Source organism: Cotesia typhae, unplaced genomic scaffold (assembly GCF_013202065.1).
Source record: "Cotesia typhae breed Kobodo isofemale line unplaced genomic scaffold, CoteBio_Ctyphae contig_20, whole genome shotgun sequence".
NCBI lineage: Eukaryota > Metazoa > Arthropoda > Insecta > Hymenoptera > Braconidae > Cotesia > Cotesia typhae.
In genome coordinates, this window is record NW_027423725.1 from 155,763 (window position 1) to 174,985 (window position 19,223).

The 19,223-nt window shown below is 27.5% G+C and overlaps 3 protein-coding genes across 7 annotated transcripts in view; 1 reads left to right on the forward strand and 2 right to left on the reverse strand.

Annotated features, from left to right (window-relative positions):
• Positions 1–2,757: 2,757 nt before the first annotated feature.
• Ctu2 (Cytosolic thiouridylase subunit 2) lies at positions 2,758–4,809 on the reverse strand. Its single transcript, XM_074259192.1, has 2 exons — positions 4,524–4,809; positions 2,758–4,114 (listed from the first exon to the last, which is right to left on the reverse strand). Exons 1-2 carry the CDS (start codon positions 4,580–4,582, stop codon positions 2,842–2,844), a joined length of 1,332 nt encoding a protein of 443 aa, XP_074115293.1. The 5' UTR covers positions 4,583–4,809; the 3' UTR covers positions 2,758–2,841.
• Positions 4,810–5,004: 195 nt separating this feature from the next.
• Ranbpm (Ran-binding protein M) lies at positions 5,005–14,270 on the forward strand. 3 transcript variants are annotated; one of them, XM_074259188.1, is made up of 9 exons: positions 5,006–5,410; positions 7,674–8,029; positions 8,596–8,783; positions 9,464–9,576; positions 9,665–10,273; positions 10,704–11,015; positions 11,326–13,048; positions 13,438–13,811; positions 14,096–14,270. In XM_074259188.1, exons 1-7 carry the CDS (start codon positions 5,212–5,214, stop codon positions 11,457–11,459), a joined length of 1,911 nt encoding a protein of 636 aa, XP_074115289.1. In that variant the 5' UTR covers positions 5,006–5,211; the 3' UTR covers positions 11,460–13,048; positions 13,438–13,811; positions 14,096–14,270. The 3 variants fall into 3 exon arrangements, with proteins under 3 accessions (XP_074115292.1, XP_074115289.1, XP_074115290.1); XM_074259189.1 differs by having other exon boundaries at positions 13,485–13,811; XM_074259191.1 differs by lacking the exon at positions 9,464–9,576 and having other exon boundaries at positions 5,005–5,410; positions 8,596–8,752.
• Positions 14,271–18,484: 4,214 nt separating this feature from the next.
• Positions 18,485–19,223, reverse strand: part of Unc-13 (unc-13) — a 70,388-nt gene continuing 69,649 nt past the window's right edge. For all 3 annotated transcript variants that reach the window (XM_074259762.1, XM_074259761.1, XM_074259763.1), the window contains one exon: positions 18,485–18,886. In XM_074259762.1, the coding sequence (XP_074115863.1) occupies positions 18,589–18,886 (298 nt within the window). In that variant the 3' untranslated portion in view covers positions 18,485–18,588. The remainder of the gene's footprint in view (positions 18,887–19,223) is intronic.

The window sequence follows — 19,223 nt, forward strand, 5'->3', positions numbered from 1 at the left end:
CAAAAATCGAGCGGCAATATCGATTGAAGATGGAAACAATTTCAGTTGATATAGTAGATTTCATGTGATAAGAACTAAAAATTTTTCAAATTGACTTCCGGGCGGCAAATCACGCAGTCCAGTATGTTAATTGTTAAATTAATTTTTCAATTAAAAAAAAAATCTATGGATGCATATTAACATTAAAGTAATTATACTTATCGAATAAACTGTAAAGGTCTAATGAAATTAATTATTAACAAGTAAAAAAATAAAAACTTATTTAAAAATAAAAAATAAAAACCCAATTTGCAAAATCAATTTATAACAAAATAATATCAATAATTATTTAGGATACACAATATCAAAGTAGCTATTCATTTATCTATTTGTTTATTTATTTATTTAGTTATATATTTATTTATGTATTTATTTATTTTTTTTTATATGTAACTAAAAATATATATTAGGGGTACCCGTTACCTGGAGCTGGACTGGGCCCGAGACATGAGACTTGGCATGTGATGCTCATGAACCATCTGGGGACAGCCACCATCTGGGGACAGCCATCATCTGGGGGACAGCAGATGCCGGCTGAATGTGAAAGGACTTTCAATTATACCGGCCTCTTGTCGACTATCCGGAGGAACCCGTTTTCCAAGATGACTATTCGATGGATCTCCAAGTTCCTCTAAGACAAACAGTCAGAAACGAGTACGCAGCCACCTCCGCCGCTGTCGTGAATTTTCGGAATGGAGAACGCGCTATCTTCCGTCAAGAACTGGTCGAACAAAAATAACGTTAGCGCCTCCAAGCTCTGTAAGCAGATCTGTGCGGAAGACCGCGGACCTGGACCGCCCCAGGCAGCTAAAAGTGGTGGCACGCGTTCCCCAATTCCTGCAGAAACTAGAGCCCATGTATCACGACGAGGACTGCTGGAGATTTGAAAGCAAGTCATGGACCATATCAACGAGGACGACCTGGAGAACGAAGACAAATAATACCGAAGCACCCGGTAGCCGGGAGTAAAGTCCAGGTTGGACAGCATGAAGTCCAGACCCGAGCTAAACTCTCGCAAGAGCTTCCCGAACACCGGGTACAGAATTATCGTCAGCAACCTTCAGGCCAACGTCACGTAAGAGGACATTAAAGAGTTGTTTGGAGATGTCGGAGAACTCCTGATCTCGATGTTAGTTCGACCCGGTACCGCAAAAGTCGACCCGGTATACCGCATCTACGTGACCCAGAAAGACGCTACTAAGGTCATGGGGACTTATTAATACTACAACCGGCAGCTTGATGGTCACCCTATGAAGTGTCTTTTGGTCAATTCTTAGTGGAAGAACAATCTAACTGCTCCTGCTGTACGATCTGTTTCTGGATCAAGAAGATCAGGGAAGTACTAGCAATGTACAACAAAGTCTCAGTGCGGTGCATCGTGCCCTTTACGATGACAACCATAATTAACTTCCCAAACGTAAGTTATTAATATGTTTCTGGAAACCTCCAATCAAGGGTACATTCTTTAAATAAACGTTGTAATAAATTTATTGATTAAAATGATATGCGTTTGATTTAATTAATTTATTTATATTAATTTTAGAACAATGAATTAATTTATTTAAACCAGAAAAAATACAGAAACCAGGTATTAATTTAAAAGAAAAAAAAACGGCCATTCTTTCATTAGTTAACAATTAATTTGTTAATTATTTTAATAATAATCTGCCTCTATTTTTTTATTTTTTTTTCACTGAAAAATTTATTTAATTATATTAACATACTGGACTGCGTGATTTGCCGCCCGGAAGTCAATTTGAAAAATTTTTAGTTCTTATCACATGAAATCTACTATATCAACTGAAATTGTTTCCATCTTCAATCGATATTGCCGCTCGATTTTTGTTTAAAACCTCACGTTTATGAAACCTCACATTAGCAAAATCTCACGATATTGAAACGTCACATTTATTAAACCGTTTTTTTCATAAACCTCACATTTTAAAAGTCTCACGTTTATTAAAGTCTACATATTGAAAACATCACATTTTTCAAAGTATACGTTTTGAAAACATCACATTTATTAAACCAATTTTTTTTAAAACCTCACATTAGTAAAGTCTCACATTCATGAATTCAGACGTTTCATAAACACGATTTTGATGAAAACATCACATTATTAAAAGTATGAATTAGGACTAAGTTATGGCACCCGAGATAGTTGACAATTATCAGAAACAGCTGATGGTAAATATCACAGGTTGGTAGTATGTAAAAAAATCCATAATATAATTTTAAATGATTTAAAATTTTTAAATTATATTAATTTAAAATTTTTAAATTTTAAATTCAATAATTTAAATAATTTAATTTAGGAAAATTTGACAGGTAATTTTTTTGGATAATTTTTTTGTGATATATAAAAATTATTAAAAAAAAAAAATTATATAAAATATTTTAGCTTAAAATTACAAAAATTATTTATTAAAAATAAGTAATTATATTATTTATTTAAAACAATAAATTTAATCATCCTGAATTAAAAAAATTTTATTTTTAATTTTTGAACATTTAAATTATTGTAAAAAAATTTACAAAAAAATTCTACTTGTAAAAATAAAAAAAAAAATTGCATTTATTATTTTTTAGAATTTCTATAGATGGAATTTTTTTTTTGCTAAAATTTATAATTTTAAAAATTTCTAAAAAGATCCAAATGTTTCTCAATTTTAGTATCTTTTTATAACAATTAAATTACAAAAAAAAAAAATTCAGTGCTAATTTTTAAAACAATATTTTTTTATAATAATTTATAAATTATAAATTATAAAACTTCAAAAAATTAATAGTCCATTCTAATATTTAAAATAAAAAGTCCTTAATCTGTTCTCTCATCTCTTCAAAACAAGCCAGCTGTTTAACCTTTCTGGTAATATTTCCGGGTAATTTTTCAACGTCAAATTTATCATTAACAATTAACCTACACCCATAACACAAGAACTTCCTCAACTGTTCGACAGTTAATTTTTGTTCCTTGTTATTCCCACAGTCTCCTTCACACTGCCCACAAGGTTCCTTGAAGCACTCTCCATTGTTCCTGTCAACCGCCTTAACCCCTCTGGTCGAAATGAACCTAGAAAACTCGGTTGCCAGGATAGCAGTGGCTCCATCTTGAGGCTTGGTGTCAACAGGAGCATTACAAACGACACAAACTTGCCGTTCCTCAGGTGAAAATCCCTCGCTGGAAATTTTAGCGCCAGTTCTGTAAACAGTGGAGACAGTTCCAGTGAACTGAGACTCCAGATCCAGAACAAAGTCTTCAGTTAATTTTTGAATAGACTCAAAAGGATTGTCGTTAATTTTTTTATTTTTTTTTAGAGGTTCCAGGCGATGAAGTTCCAAGTAATAATCCAATTCCTGCTTCGTGAAGTCTCTCATGGGCCTCAGGATCGCCAGGCCCTCGAACCGGTCGTCAACGAACCCGACATCCAAAGAAAGCTGCGCTCCACGGCCGACTGCGACGTTGCTCAAAATGTCCACCGCGAGACTGGTGGCGCTATCTGCCAGGAACACTTTGGAACATTCCAAGTTCCTAGCGACAGATGCCAGGAGTGTCAGCCGCAGTTTCTTCAGCAGTTCCTGCTTCGCTGTTTTATTTGTCAGCGCTTGGAATAAATTTTTTAGGCTATCTTCCGGACCTTGGTGATGATTGTAAGTAACTTCGTCTATTTTATAAATTTTAACATCCGCATTAAAAATTTCTGATAACGATGTAAAATAACCTGGAAAGCCAAAAGACTTTATTAGAGTTATTACTGAGTCAATGCTGGATTTTTTTTCAATTTCCGTTCTAGGTTCCAGAAAATCGCCGATAAAAATGACCTGGGTCTCAAAAACAAGCCTCTTGTGCACGCTTTCTTGCATTCCAGCTCGGATTAAATTCAAGAGAGCTACCGAGCCAGCTGAGCCGGAGAATCCCACGAGGATTTTGTCATTCGGGCGTACCAACTTTGACTTTCCGAGTGTACCACGGAATTTGTGGGTTGCGTAAGCTTCGAAACAGTCGTTGCAGTAGTTGTCAGAACCTCGGAGTTTTATGCTTGATTTTGACTGACATTTTCGGCAATTTTCGTTTCTGTAATTTTTTAAATTTATTACTATCAAGTATTTAATTAATAGTCTTGTTATTCTGCAATAAAATTAACTGTCACTTGACAATTTTTTTATTTTCTTTAACAAAAAAATTATTTTAAAAAAATTCCATTTTTAATTTATTAAAATTTCTACAAGTCCTTTTTTTTAATAATTTTTTTTTGCAGTAATTTATTTATTAAAAAAAAAAAAATGACAGCTAAATTTAATGTAATTTTTAATTAAAAATCAATTAATAATTATTTATTGTAAAATTTCAAAAAATACAATGTCAGCTGACGGCAGTGTCATTAATTAAAAAATTTTCCAACCTTGAAAGAAATTAAAAATAAATTTACAAATTTCCTTAAAATTTTAAAAAAAAAAAAAAAAAAAAAAAAAAAAAAACTCACGTGTCAATAATTTTTTTTTCAACTCTCTCCACAACACAATCACCATCCAGGGAGCACATAATTCCACAAGTAAATTATTTTCTGTTTATTACCCTCAATCATGTAATACACGTGCTCCGAATTTCTGGATGACAACAAAAACAATGGCGTCTAAAATAAAAATGGATGAATTACAAAATAGACCGTGAAGTTGACTGACATTATAAATATTAAATAATAAATTATTTTAATTTAATTATTAAATAATTATGAATGTAAATTATTAAAAAAATTTTTTGGAGTGTAAATAAATATTTAATTTGTTGTAAAAATAAAAAAAAGTGACAGCTGACAGCTAACTTCAGTATTGTGAAAAAATAAAAAATTAATAGTTTAAAAATTGTCCACCAGGCACCGCGCCAGACTAGTTCCCCCAGATGTCGCGCATGCGCAGTGGCAGTTTCTCCTAGGCAGCGATGGCTCTTGCACAGCACCAGGAGCAGTAGTACAGAGCAGAGAGCCAGAGACGGAGACGAACAATTGAAGATTCGGTGGCACAATCGTCAGCCTAACAGCGAGTGAGTGCGTGCGAGCGAGAGCGAAGCTTAAGAATACGGGTTAAGCCCAGAGGAGCGAGAGAGAGAGTGTCTCGCTCGAGTGAGGAGAGGAGAGGAGAGTGTCAGTGTGTGTAGTGGGGCTGTGGAAGACGATGATGGCCGCCACCAGCGAGGAACAGAGTGTTATGGATTCGTCTTTGATAAATTGTGGGCAGCAGCCCTCGGATCGATTGAAAATGCTCTATCCGATGGTCAACGAGGAAGAGACGCCCTTGCCGAGGTCTTGGAGCCCTAAGGACAAGTACAATTACATCGGACTGTCCCAAAATAATCTTCGCGTTCACTACAAAGGTACGTACCAACTCACCTCTTATCAACCTTGCTATTGACAACATCCTCTCAGCTATTTTACATCGCTTCAATTATTTTGTTATTTTTTTTTTTTTTTTTATTACTTATTGATTCACTTTTTTATTTATCAATTATTCTAGGACCCACTCGCCCGCGATCATTACCACAAATATTGATTTAAAATGGCAGTACATTTTTTCGCGTGTCAGCGACCTAAACAAAGGAATCAGCTGATCACTCATTTTTATTGTAATTTTTTAATTTTCACCAAGTTTGTTGTTATTTTGGATTTCAACCTCGGGAAAATTTTTAAGCTGGTGTCAATGACAGCTGTTGCCTCTAATTAAGACAGATACGGATATAAATGTGCTGAGTACATATGTATATGTGATCAGAGATGTATATGTATTTATAAACATAATACATACATAACAAAAGATTTGTTGGCTTTGTGCGCAGCTCTTTGTTACAATAACGGATTTTCCTTCCGTATCTTAAGAATTTATTTTATTAACGTTTACAATTTTATTGGTGTGTTTTTTTTTTTTTTTTTTTTTTTTTTTTTTCGCGAAGATACTTTTAGTTTCGTTATCACGCCCTCTACGATAAATATTGTCCGTGGTCAACAATATGTGGGTGATAGTTTTTAATTTTTGTTTTTTTTTTTAAGTTAAGGTAAAAATTTTTTTTTTTTATTTTCTTAAATTTTTAATAATTTTTTTTTCAGTTGAAAATTTTTATTTTTTTTGGGTCCAAATTAAAAAAAAAAAAAATACATATTTTTTTTGTGTATTTTTTGGCAGTGATTTAAAATTGAATATTTTTTTTTATTATTAATTGAAAAAAAAATATATTTTTAAAAATTTTTTGTTACTTTTTGTGAAAGTGAAAATTTATGCCTTTTTTTATTTTATTTACAAGCGAATTATAATAAAAAAATTTTTTTTTTTTAATTTTCATAAAGTAAAAGACCTAGTTATTGACACTTGCAATTTTATTTTAATTAAAAAAAAAAATCCACTTTAATAAATTAAATTTTTGAATTCTAAATTTTAAGAAAATTGGTTTTTAAAAACATTCAATTTTTTTAATTAGAATAAAATTGTGAGAATCTTTTACTTTAAAATAAAAAAAAAAAAAAAAAAACAAATTTTATTAATTTAAGTGTCAATTTTATTAAAATCACTAAATTTACATTTTTTTTTTGGTGAAAAAAATTGTTTCTTTGTTTTAAAAAGATATAAAATTAAATTATTATTTTTTTTTTATTAAAAACTTCCTTTGTTTTGTAAAATTTTATCTTAAAAATTTTAATTTTAAATTCTAAATTTTTTTTTAGAATATTAAAAGTTTTATTGCCAATTTATTAAGTTTTTATTGAAATTAATTTATTAAATTAAATATTATTATTAATATCAATCAATTTTATCACTATTACCTCCAACAATCTTACATTAATTTTTTTATTCGTAAAAAAAAATATCTAAATTTAATTTAGTTTAAAAAATAATATTTTTTCTAAATTTTAACAAAATTTATTTTTTTATAAAATAAATTATTGCATAAATTTTAACATTAACAATTTTTGATAAAAATAAATTTTTTTTTTTTTTTCAACAAAAATTTTGACCTTGGAACAAAAAAAATTTTTTTTTTTTTTTAAATTAAAAAATATTTTTTATTGCTTATTAATTTGTAATAAAAAAAAATGATAATTTTTTTGATAGATTAAAAAAGAAAAAAACATTGAAAAAAAAATTACTGAGTAAATTTAAATAAATAATAACAACATATTGAAACAAAAAGTTTAATGCAGAACCTTGAATCGATTTAGCTATAAAACGTGTATAGATGCTATTCAGTCATTGCCGTGTATTTATACAAAGGTCTGAGTATTAATTACTGAATTAGTAAATCAGAAACCACACGTGTTGGCAATAAAAAGAAAAAAAAAGAATCAACCCAAGAAAGTTGTACCTACATCATACATATTACTTTATATAAATATATGACTACAGATATAAATGCATAGAGAAATAGTGAAGCTGGTAAAGAGCTGGCGTGTGAGCATTTAATAAGAGTTGAGAGGAGGAGTTGACCTAGTAACCTAGAAGTAGTCGCTGGGCTTGGAAGGGACCTTGTATTAAAGCACCAATAGATTTATTCAATTATTTATTCATTTACAAGTTATGAGTTATAACTTATGATTTTTTATGTCAATTATTATTAATGTTTCAATTACTAATTGATGTTAATTTTTCAGGTTTTGGAAAAACACACAAAGACGCTGCCAGTGTTCGCACAACGCATTCGATACCAGCTGCCTGCGGTCTCTACTATTTCGAAGTTAAAATAGTGAGCAAAGGGAGAGATGGATACATGGGAATTGGTCTGTCGGCGCACGGTGTAAATGTTAACAGACTTCCTGGATGGGATAAACACTCATACGGGTATCATGGCGACGATGGTCACAGCTTCTGTTCATCAGGAACTGGTCAGCCTTATGGCCCGACCTTTACAACTGGTGATGTTATTGGCTGTGGTGTCAATCTTGTTGATAATACCGCGTTTTACACTAAAAATGGAACACATTTGGGCATTGCCTTCTCTGATTTACCTGTAATTATTATTATTATCTTTTTTTTTTAATTTAAAATTTAAAAAAAAAATTTGGTAATTATTTACAAATTTGGTCAAATCTATTTTTAGCGATATTTTGGTGAAAAATTAACATTTTGTAATTTTTTTTTATTTTTGAAAATATTAAAAAATTAATATTTCATTGATACTTTACCTTTAAACATCGGAAAAAATTTTTTGCTCTTATATTTTTGGATAAAATTAAAATTTTATCTATTTTTAATATTTTTTTTTGAAAAGTACATAAAAAAAATGAATTATAAAAAAAAAAATTGAATATCATAATTTTCTAAAAAATTTACAATTTTTTTTTTATTCTTCATTTTTTTTTATTAAAAAAAAAAAAATTTATCAAAATTTTCAAAAAAAAATTTAGTTAATAAAAATAAAAATTAAAATGATAGATCCCACTTGTAAATAATTATCAAAAATTTTTATTCTAAAAATGTAGAATTTTGCTTTTTCTTTTTTAAAATATATTTAAGATTTTATACATCATAAATTTTTTAAAATAGACTACTAAAAATATTTTTTATTTTTTTCAGCCAAATCTGTACCCCACAGTAGGCCTGCAGACTCCTGGCGAGGTAGTCGACGCTAATTTCGGACAAACGCCCTTTGTGTTTGATATTGGTGATATGATTAACGAGCTACGCGTACGCACGAGATTACAGATTATCAATTATCCCACCCCCGACCATGGTCAGGGACAGTGGCAAGCTGTTTTACACAAGTATTTTTCATTTTTTTTTTTTTTTTTTTTTTTTTTTTTTATCAATACTAGCTTTCAATTTTTTTTTCTTTCAGTTGATTGAGTCAGTTTTAAATTGCTCTAAATTAGCAAATAAATTTTTACTTTTTAGAAGCTTAATTTATTGATTTTTTTTTATTTCTTTTTTAAAAAAATTTTTTTTTTTAAATTAAATTCGATTATTTAAATTGGAAAAAAATTTTTTTTTCAATCTTGAGTGAAGTTTATTAAGTAAAAATTCATGTGATATAGTTTTGAAATTAATTATAAAAATTGAGTGTATATTAAATTAAAAAAAAATTTTTTTAATTGCCAAATTTTTATTAAAAAAAAAATTAATAAATTTTTTTACTAAAAAAAAAATTGATAAATTTTTTTTATTAAAAAAAAAATTGATAAATTTTTTTTATTAAAAAAAAAATTGATAAATTTTTTTTATTAAAAAAAAAATTAATAAATTTTCTTATTAAAAAAATTAATAAATTTTTTTATTAAAAAAAAGTTAATAAATTTTTTTAAAAAAAAAAAAAAAAAAATTAAATTTTTTTTTGGAAAAAAAAAAAAATTCAGCATCCTTAATTATTAAAAAATAAATTTGAAAGCTAGTTAAAATAATAAAAATAAATTTTAATTTTTAATAAAAATTAAAATAAAAATAATAGGATGGTATCAACGTATTTGGTCCATCATGGTTACTGCGATACTGCCGAAGCATTTGCCAATAGTACAGGACAACCTTTCGATGAAGACTTTAGTTCAATAAAAAATAGACAAAGTATATACTTCATATTAATTAAATTAAAAAAAAAAAAAAAAAAAAAAAAAAATTGTGCATATAAAAATATTAATAATAAATTTTTCAGGAATTTTGAAGCTCGTACTCGCGGGTCGTATGGGTGAAGCAATAAAGCTGACGACAGAATTGTACCCGACTTTATTGGACCGGGATCCGAACCTAATGTTCGCTCTCAAGTGTCGTCAATTTGTTGAAATGGTTAACGGGAGTGATTCTGAAGTTAATCAGACGATCGGGAATTCAACATCCACCACCAACACCACCACCACTACTGTTAATAATTCAAATACCAATACTAATACTAATATTAATACTAATGCTAATACTAATAATACTTATAGCATTACCAACACTAATACTAATACAAATATCAATATAAATATAAACACAAACACGAGTAACGACAACCAGACCAGTGTGATACAGTCCACAAAAGCGTACAACAGCAAATCGTCAAACGGGACTGTGGAAGAAATGAATTTAAACAACACGCTGAACGGGACCGCGGATCAGCAGTTTATAAACGGACAAATAGAGGATGATGTTGATATGGAAATGGAGAGCAACACCGCGACTATCAATAATATCAATGGGTTCAAAAATACTACCAATGGATACCAGAATGGTAATCCTAATTCTAATGGATACAAGTGTAATGGAGAAGATATTAATATGGGTACGGTATATTTTTTTTTTTTTGAGTCTCGAGTGAAAAAAATTTAGTTTTTGATGTTTTAAGAGCCCTTTCCAAAAGACAGCTTAAAAAAATTTTTTTAAGAGGTCGCTTCAAATTTTTTTAAATTTCAAAATTTGTCAAAAATCGAATTTTTTTTTTTTTAAATTTTTTTTCTCGTTACAGTATAATTTTATAGATAAAAAAAAATAAGTTTCAGTTCAAAATTTAAATTTTGAGTCGCTCATAATTTTTGTATTAATTGAAAAAATTTTTTTCTATATTTAAAAAATTTTTTTATTCGACCAAAAAAAAGTTATAAATTTTTTTGAAAAAAATAGAATATTTTTATAGCTGTAAATTTTTTTAATTTTTTGAAAAAATCAATTTTTATTTGATTTTTTAAAAATTTATATTTGATTTTTATTTTCAGATATAGACAGTGCCAACCAAAACCAACAAAACGGCAATAGTATAGACAACCCCAGTGTTAAGCTCAGTAAAAAACAATTATGTGGCGGCAATAAACAGGCGATTGAAAAAATGTTGGAGTTCGGACGGCAGTTGTACTCCCAATCGATACACCTGAGACAGTCGTACGGCAAAAATGAAGCTAACAAAAAAATGCTCCAAGACGCGTTTAGTTTACTCGCATATTCAAACCCTTGGAATTCTCCTGTTGGCTGGCAGTTGGATCCTCAGGAGCGAGAAACTGTTTGTGCTCGATTAAACTCAGCTATTCTCGGTAAATATATATTATGATTTTTGATATATACATATATCAAGCAGATATATTTTTAAGATATAAGCTCATGTCGATGTAACACTCATCAAGAGCTTTCATTTGAGTACCCACATGTATTTTTGATATATTTTTCATATATACATATATATGATATATAAATATATAAAATATATGAAAAATTGATGGTACTCAAATGAAAGGTCTCGATAAGTATAATGCCGGGGTGAGCTTATATCTTTGAAAATGTCAATTGTTCACGAGATACGAGGTCATTTCTTAATTACGTAAATTAAAAAAAAAAAAATTTCAGAGTCTACAAATCTTCCACGACGACCACCCCTAGAAGTGGCAATATCGCACGCGCGAGAGTTAGTCCGACTAATGTCGGGCGCTGGTCTAGGAGCCTGCGGATTCGCAGTAGTGGATAACATAATCCAATATTGACGGTGCCTGCCTCTGGTGTCACGTCCAGTTCTCCAGCCTGCCCGAGTGTGGTGAGTGATCTCGTAATAACCTTCAAGGATAAGAAGCGTGAAGTGCCTGACAATCTAAGATCGATCGATGGACCTGCCAGCAACGAATTTGTTCCACATGTTCCACTTGTTCCATGGAACTAGCGCTACATCTACACTATTGTTATGGTACTGGCCAATTTAGTGAATAAAGTTATATTTATTTATCCAACAATATAAATATAAATATAAATTTAAATACTAAATATTAAATATATTATAGATATATATAAATAAATATTAAAAAAAAAAAATTTGTCGATACGAGAGTCCAGTTCTAGGGTTAGAACGGTTGGAACCGATGGAACTGACGGAACCGATTGCCGAGTAGTTATAGATAAGGGTGTAGCGCTATTTTATCGATTATCGGTAATTATATCTGGAACGATCTCACACCACATGTAATAACAATTAATTATTAATTATATAAACAAAATATTTTAAATTAAAAGAAAAAAAAAATGTTTTACGTGAACGCCCAACTAACCTGCCAACCAGATTCTGGTAATCAACGAAAGGCAATTTTTATCAGGCGGTTCACTCTTTCCTCGTTCTTTGCAAAAAAAAAAAATTTTTTTTTAAATTAATTTTTATTGTTTTAATTATTTAAAATCAAAAGTAGATTTTTAATTCCTCGGTACACGAAAAAAACAAGATGACACTGGATATCATCCCGGATTATACTGAGTATAATCCCAGATTATAATGAGTATAATCCCAGATTATAATGAATATAATCCCATATTATAATGGGTATAATCTGGATTATACTAGTTACTATCTATTTTTTTTTCTCCACTACAGATATCATTGAGTATAATCTGGGATGATATTGAGTGTCATCTTGTTTTTTTTTCGTGTACGCTCCGTGCAATAAATAATTCAGAGGAATTTTTCAAAATTATTTTTACAGTTAATGCGTTGAGCGGGGAAAATTTATAAGTGATTAACGAGGTCTTAAGTTTATAAATAATAATTATATATATATAAATAAATATATAATAATAATAAAATAAAATTATTAATTATAGTAATAAAAAAAAATGCAGATGCAGAACAAGAAATCTTAATTAAGGAACTTGTACTCTATATAAAATAATTAAGTAATTGTTTTTTATATGCGACATAGAATATTATTAAAAAAAAAAATTAAAAATCGATATAATATAATAATTATTAAATAAAATAAAGTGGTAAATATTAATCGTATGCATTAGTTGATAAGCGTGCGTTTAAATAAATTTATTATTATGTAAACAAATCATATTAATTCAATAGGTTATCAAGATTTTAAATAACTTAGTGTTATTGTTTTATGTACAATAGTTATCCATAAAGTTTATTATTATTATTAATTATTAATTATTATTATTATTATTATTATTATTATTAATGATGATAATTATGCTAATACAGCAATGATTTGGACATGGATTTTTAAATAATCATTTCGTTTATTAATTTTCGGACCTGTTTACATTTTCAGGATACATCTGGAAGATTTTTTTTTTTGTCAAAAAGGTAATAAATTTTTTTTTTTGAGAATTTTTGGTTTAGTTGAAGAAAAAAAAATTTTTTTTTATTACTTTCATGTTAAAATCGAGTTAAAAAATAATTATTCAAGTTTTTACTGCGTAAAATTGTTTTATAAATGGCTAATTTATTAGAAATCATTAAAAAAAAGTGATTGTTAATAGTATTCGACAAAATGGCGGCTGAAATTTTCGCGCCATAAAATGGCGGCTTGTAATTCCAAGCGCGGCAAATTTAAAAATGATCTAAAAAAAATTTTTTTTTTAATTTTCAAAATTGATACAAAATTTTTTAAAAAATAAATTCAATTTTTTTTTAAATTTAAATTTTAATAAAAAAAATTATTTTCTTTATTATTATTATTATTATTATTAAAGAAAATAAAAATCTATTTTATCGATACAAAACTTACCGCTCATCCCAGAAGATGTCGCAGCCTGCATCAGAAGTTACATAATCACACACCAGCGTCCAGCTGATTCAGATCATTATTTCCAAGTGCTAGGGTGAGAAAGTTCCAACTTTTTTTTGATACACTGACGTGTAAATATAAATATTGTAAATAAATAATTAAATTCAAATTAATTAATAAAGAAGAAAAGTGTAATTTGTGAAAATGATTGATCACTCGGTTCTTGCAATCTGTGCTCTGGTCGCCCACACTATTTGGCTGTTTACTATGGATTTTGATGGAGGACGTCGAGATAACTTTGGTCCGTATCCTCGTGGAGGACCACACGAAAAACCCAAGGTTATTTTTTTTATTTATTTACTTAATATTAATTATATACATATATATATTTTTTTTTTTTTTAAGCGGTGTCAGCAAAAATTTTTTGACACAATTATGTATTATTTTTATTACAAAAAAAGTATTTTTAAAACTAATAATTACTTTTGGACTGAAAATAAAGATTTTATAGATTTTTTTTGTAGAAATATAATTTAGTGTAATTTTTAAAATAGATAAAATTAAAGTTTGAATTTTTTTGAGGTTAGAATGCAGTATGGAATTATTATTTGTTTATGTTGCAGGAAGCAGTCTTGGCTGGAAATCACTTGAGATATTTTTCCTCAAGAGAATGAAGATTTTTAATAAAATTAAATACTTATTAATAATTAAAATGAAGAAAATTCAAGTAATTTAATAATAATTAGATTTGGTGACAATTATTAATTGTATGTCACAATAAAAATTCAATAATATAAATTTTGTTGATTTTATTTTAATTTAACATTACTCCAGGTTTGATGTCATTAAAGTTAGCCGACGTTTTAAATTTTTGATTTTTTTTTTTTTAATAATTAAATAATTAAATTACAACAAAAAAAATATTTTTAAAAAATTGTACTTACAGTTTTTGAAGTTTTCTACAAGTGCAAATTTTTTTTTTTTATTTTTATGTAATAATATTTTCAATGAAAAAAAATTCTAAAAAATTAGATATCGGCTAATTTTATTTTTATCCAGGTTTGTTTTTATTTTTAATTAATTTTTAGTTAAAAAAATCATAATAATAAAATTTAGCTATTTTGCAGTTAATATGTGACACGGAAAAAACAAGATGACACTGGATATCATCCCAGATTATACTGAGTGAAAAAAAAAAATTTCAGATAGTAACTAGTATAATCCCAGATTATATTGAGTATAATTCCGGATTATACTGAGTATAATCCCAGTTTATACTCAGTATAATTCCGGATTATAATGAGTATAATATCAGATTATAATGAGTATAATCCCAAATTATAATTAGTATAACCCCAGATTATAATGAATATAATCCCAGATTATAATTAGTATAATCCCAGATTATAATGAGTATAATTTGGATTATACTAGTTACTATCTAATTTTTTTTTTTTTTTCACCACAGATATCACTGAGTATAATCTATATAATATATAAATTTTGTAACAAAACATATATTTTTTTTCTTCGCTTTTTTTGGCTTTAAGAAAATTTATTTTATAGGATAAGGGTTAGATAATTTAAATAAACTATAATAATAAAAATGATATTAATAATAATAATAAAAAGACAATTAGACTTTCAGAGTATATTTAATCTTTTTACAAATGTCACTGTAATTTGTTCTAGAGCGCGGACAATAGCGGGCCAACCACAGCGTTATTAATATAACTTTTATTTTATTTTTTTTTATTATTTTATTTTATTTTATAATGTCTTATGATAGCATGTATAATGTGTGCAATCGTATGTGCAATACTATTTTATAATTTAAAGTGTGATTTGTTATTTTTTATTTTTATTAGTCAAAATGCAGTTAATATATTACACGTGCGTGTTGCCGAAAGCCGAATTAACACTCGATAAACGCCGTGGTTCCTTCAATTTCAATTATTTTCCGTAAATGCATGACATTAATAATAATTATAATCATAATCAATAATAATAATAATTTACATTTAAATAATTACAGGAGCGGCTAAGCTCCTGAAAATCTAACCGACTCCCTTAACTTCACTTTTATATTTATATTTTATTTATATTTATATATATTTATAATCGGAATAAAAATTTTATTGTACAATTAACGGGACAAATTTAAATTCCATTGATAACAACCAGGATTACAATTTAATATTATTATTTTTAAATTTTAACTCGCATTTATCTCCAGGCTTTAAGATATTCATTAACGAGTTAATTATTTATTAATTATTGAAGAACTTGCATGGTAATTTTTTATTTTTTTTTTATTTTTTTAATTTAATAAAAGTTATTTAAAGAATTAAATAAAAAAAATTTTTTAAGTCAATTTAAAATTTGCCGCGCTTGTTATTATAAGCCGCCATTTTGTGACGCTGGATTTCAAGCGCCATTTTGTCGAAAACTTTTTTCAATCTTTTTTTTTTATGATTTCTAATGAATTAGTTTTTTATAAAACAATTTTATGCAATAAAAACTTGAAAAATTATTTTTTAAGTCAATTTTAACAAAACAAGTAATATAATAATTTTTTTTTTTAATTAAAAATTAAAAAAAAAATTTTTAAATAATTTTTCAGTGATATTAATTATATGCAAGTTATTTATTAATTAATAACTTAATTAACAGATTAAGAAACTCGTTAATAGAATACCTATTGATATGGAACACAGTGATCAAAAATTGATGATAATATATATATATATATATATATATTACTTCAAAAATTCCACGATAATAAATTTACAATCATTCACTTATTAATAATATATTTTTTAATTAATAATAATTATTTGGTTCGTGTGATAACTAGCTGTGTTATTTATAATGAGATGAAAAATATTAATAACATTTAACATTCAGTCAAAACGATATATTTGATATATTTATTTATATATTTATATATTTATAATTTTTTTTTATAAGATTTTAAAAATAATTCAATTCCCTACCGTTCGATGTTTCGATACACGCGTGACATTTGTCATTAATATAATAAAAAGTGATGATATTAATTATAAAAAAAAAAAAAAAAAAAATAATATTAATGATATGTGAACGTGAAAGATTAATATTGATTAAATAATCATTCATATCTCGACAATTCCGCATTTTATTATTTAAAATGTAAGATATTAATATTATTTGTGTCAGGTGTGCGTGTTTCAATTATGATATTAATAGCTTAAATTAACGCCGGTTAATATATTATTATATTTATATATTAATAAACTCAAGACACTTACACTAACGCGCCAAGCAATGTATTGTCAACAATTGTGGTTATTAATTTAATTATTAATATTAATATTAATTAATAATAATTCTTCTATTGGTCAACAGTCTGTCGTTCCTAGAAAATTTAACTCCCGCCATCTACCAGGATTCTCTCACGTTCAAAATAATAGGAAGTTCCCTTTCTCGTTTGGGAAGTATTCATCATATTTATTTTATATATATATATATATATATATTAGTATATTAGATATTATTTATATTTGTATAGAATATATATTACATGTTTAAGAATTGTGATACGTGTAGTGTTAATAATATTATTTAAGAGTAATTATCACAGAATATACGAGATATTTTTTTTTTTTTTTCATTAAGCTTAAGAGAAGCGAAGACAAAAATAATTAAATGTCGGCTACTGCCTTAGATATATTAATTACAATTTTTTTTTTAATATTTTATTGCATTCGGAAATTTATTTATATTTTTATAAATATTTCATACAGTTTAACAAGGAAAAAATTAGAATGGAACTACTGATGCGCATGCGCGTAGACAGTTCCATCTGCGCGCGCGCAGTTCTTGTTTCAAAATTATTTAAATGAATTTATTGAATAATTTTTTTTAAATAAATATTTTTAAGGTTTTAAAAACAGGAAAAAATTATACTGGAACTAGTGATGCGCATGCGTGTGGACAGTTCCATCTGCGCGCGCGCGGATCTTGATTTGCAATGAATTTATTGATACTAATTTAAGAACTAAAAGAAGATAAAATGCATGAAATTTTCTTATTTTAAATATATAGAATGATTATTAAGAATGAAGGCAAAATTTATTTTAATTTTCGAATGCACTTGTTCCACGCATGTGCGGTAGTCGCTTGTTCACACAGATTAAAGGTTAAGTATTTAGGCTGCAGAGAAAATAGTTTTTAATCGCGAGATTGCGTTTGTATCGAAACATCGTTTGCTATTAAAATAATAAAAAATGATAATGAAATTAATAACAATAATAATAAAAATTATTTTTTAATTAAAAAAAAAAAATAATAATAATAAAAATTTATTTTGCTGTTTTAATCAGCATCGATAAGCTTGGCGAGACAAATCTAGACGTTAACTACATTGTAGAAACTTAATCGCTTAGTCTTGGATTTAATATAGTTAATGATACAATTAATAACTATAAACTATTTTCATTAATATCGATCGTACAAGGTTATTATTATTATTATTATTATTATTATTATTATTCTTATTATTCAATTCAGGAATCATATCTGATCAGTACTCGGTACTTTTAGGTTAAGATTTAACAATGCCTATTAATATCTATGGCACGTCTGAATGACGTTCGGACGCGCCTTATTTGGTCGTGCGCAAATGCGTTATTTATTAGAAAAATTAATCCATATCGCATTTATATCTACAGCCGAATACCGTTCCATTATTTATTTTTTAAATTAATTAATAAATAATGATATTAATTAACCGAACGATAAAACTTTGTTTTAATTCGCCGTCGAATTTATTGCGTAGTCTTTTAGGTTGTTATTGTTACTGTTATTATAATCGATTACTATTATTTATGATCGCCATAAGTGTGTTGAGACGCCATTTTGTTGATTGTGCGATCTTGTCAGTTCTGCGAAAATATATATATATATATATATATATATATATATATATATATATATATATATATATATATATATATATATATATATATATATTTATATAGTCTTCAGTAGCTTTTTATAACCTTCTGGCTCAGGAGCTCTTTCAAAGCCCCGAGCCGCATTTTATACTTGTAGGTATCTATTTTGAGGTGGTAATTCAGGTGGGGTTAGGTTGCTGGTTCTCCTGGCGGATGTCGCTCTTCAATTTCACGAATTCTTTAGCGACCTCGTCGTTGTTTCGCTGGGAGAGGATGCGCAAAATCGTCCATCCGGTTTCGTCCATCTGGATTCGCTTTCCGAGAGACAGGACGTAAGGACGCGACGCTTCCTCGGCGATATCCTTCAGCTGGATCACAGCGACACCTACTAGACTATCTGGTCGCGCGAAACAATAGTCTTTTACGCACACGTGGAGCTCGAGGTAGTCCAGCAGTTGTTGATCGTTTCCAATCATGCTGAAAATTTTTTTTTTTTTTTAATTATTGTTTAATATTTTATCAATAATTATTTTTTTAATTTTCAATTTAACAAATACTAAATATTGCAATTTTTTGCCAAGTAGCGCCACCATAACATGTAAAAAAAAATCATAGATTACGAAAATCTAAAAAAATTTGAATTTTAATAGATCACACAAATTTTATATTGGCGAAGTGGCATTACTATTTTTTAACCGCGCGGAGCAAACCGGGTTCGAGTACCGACTCGGGTAAATTTTTTTTTATTTATAATTTATAAAAAAATTTTTATTGCAAATTAAGAAAATTAATATTGAGTCAAGTTTATTATTAT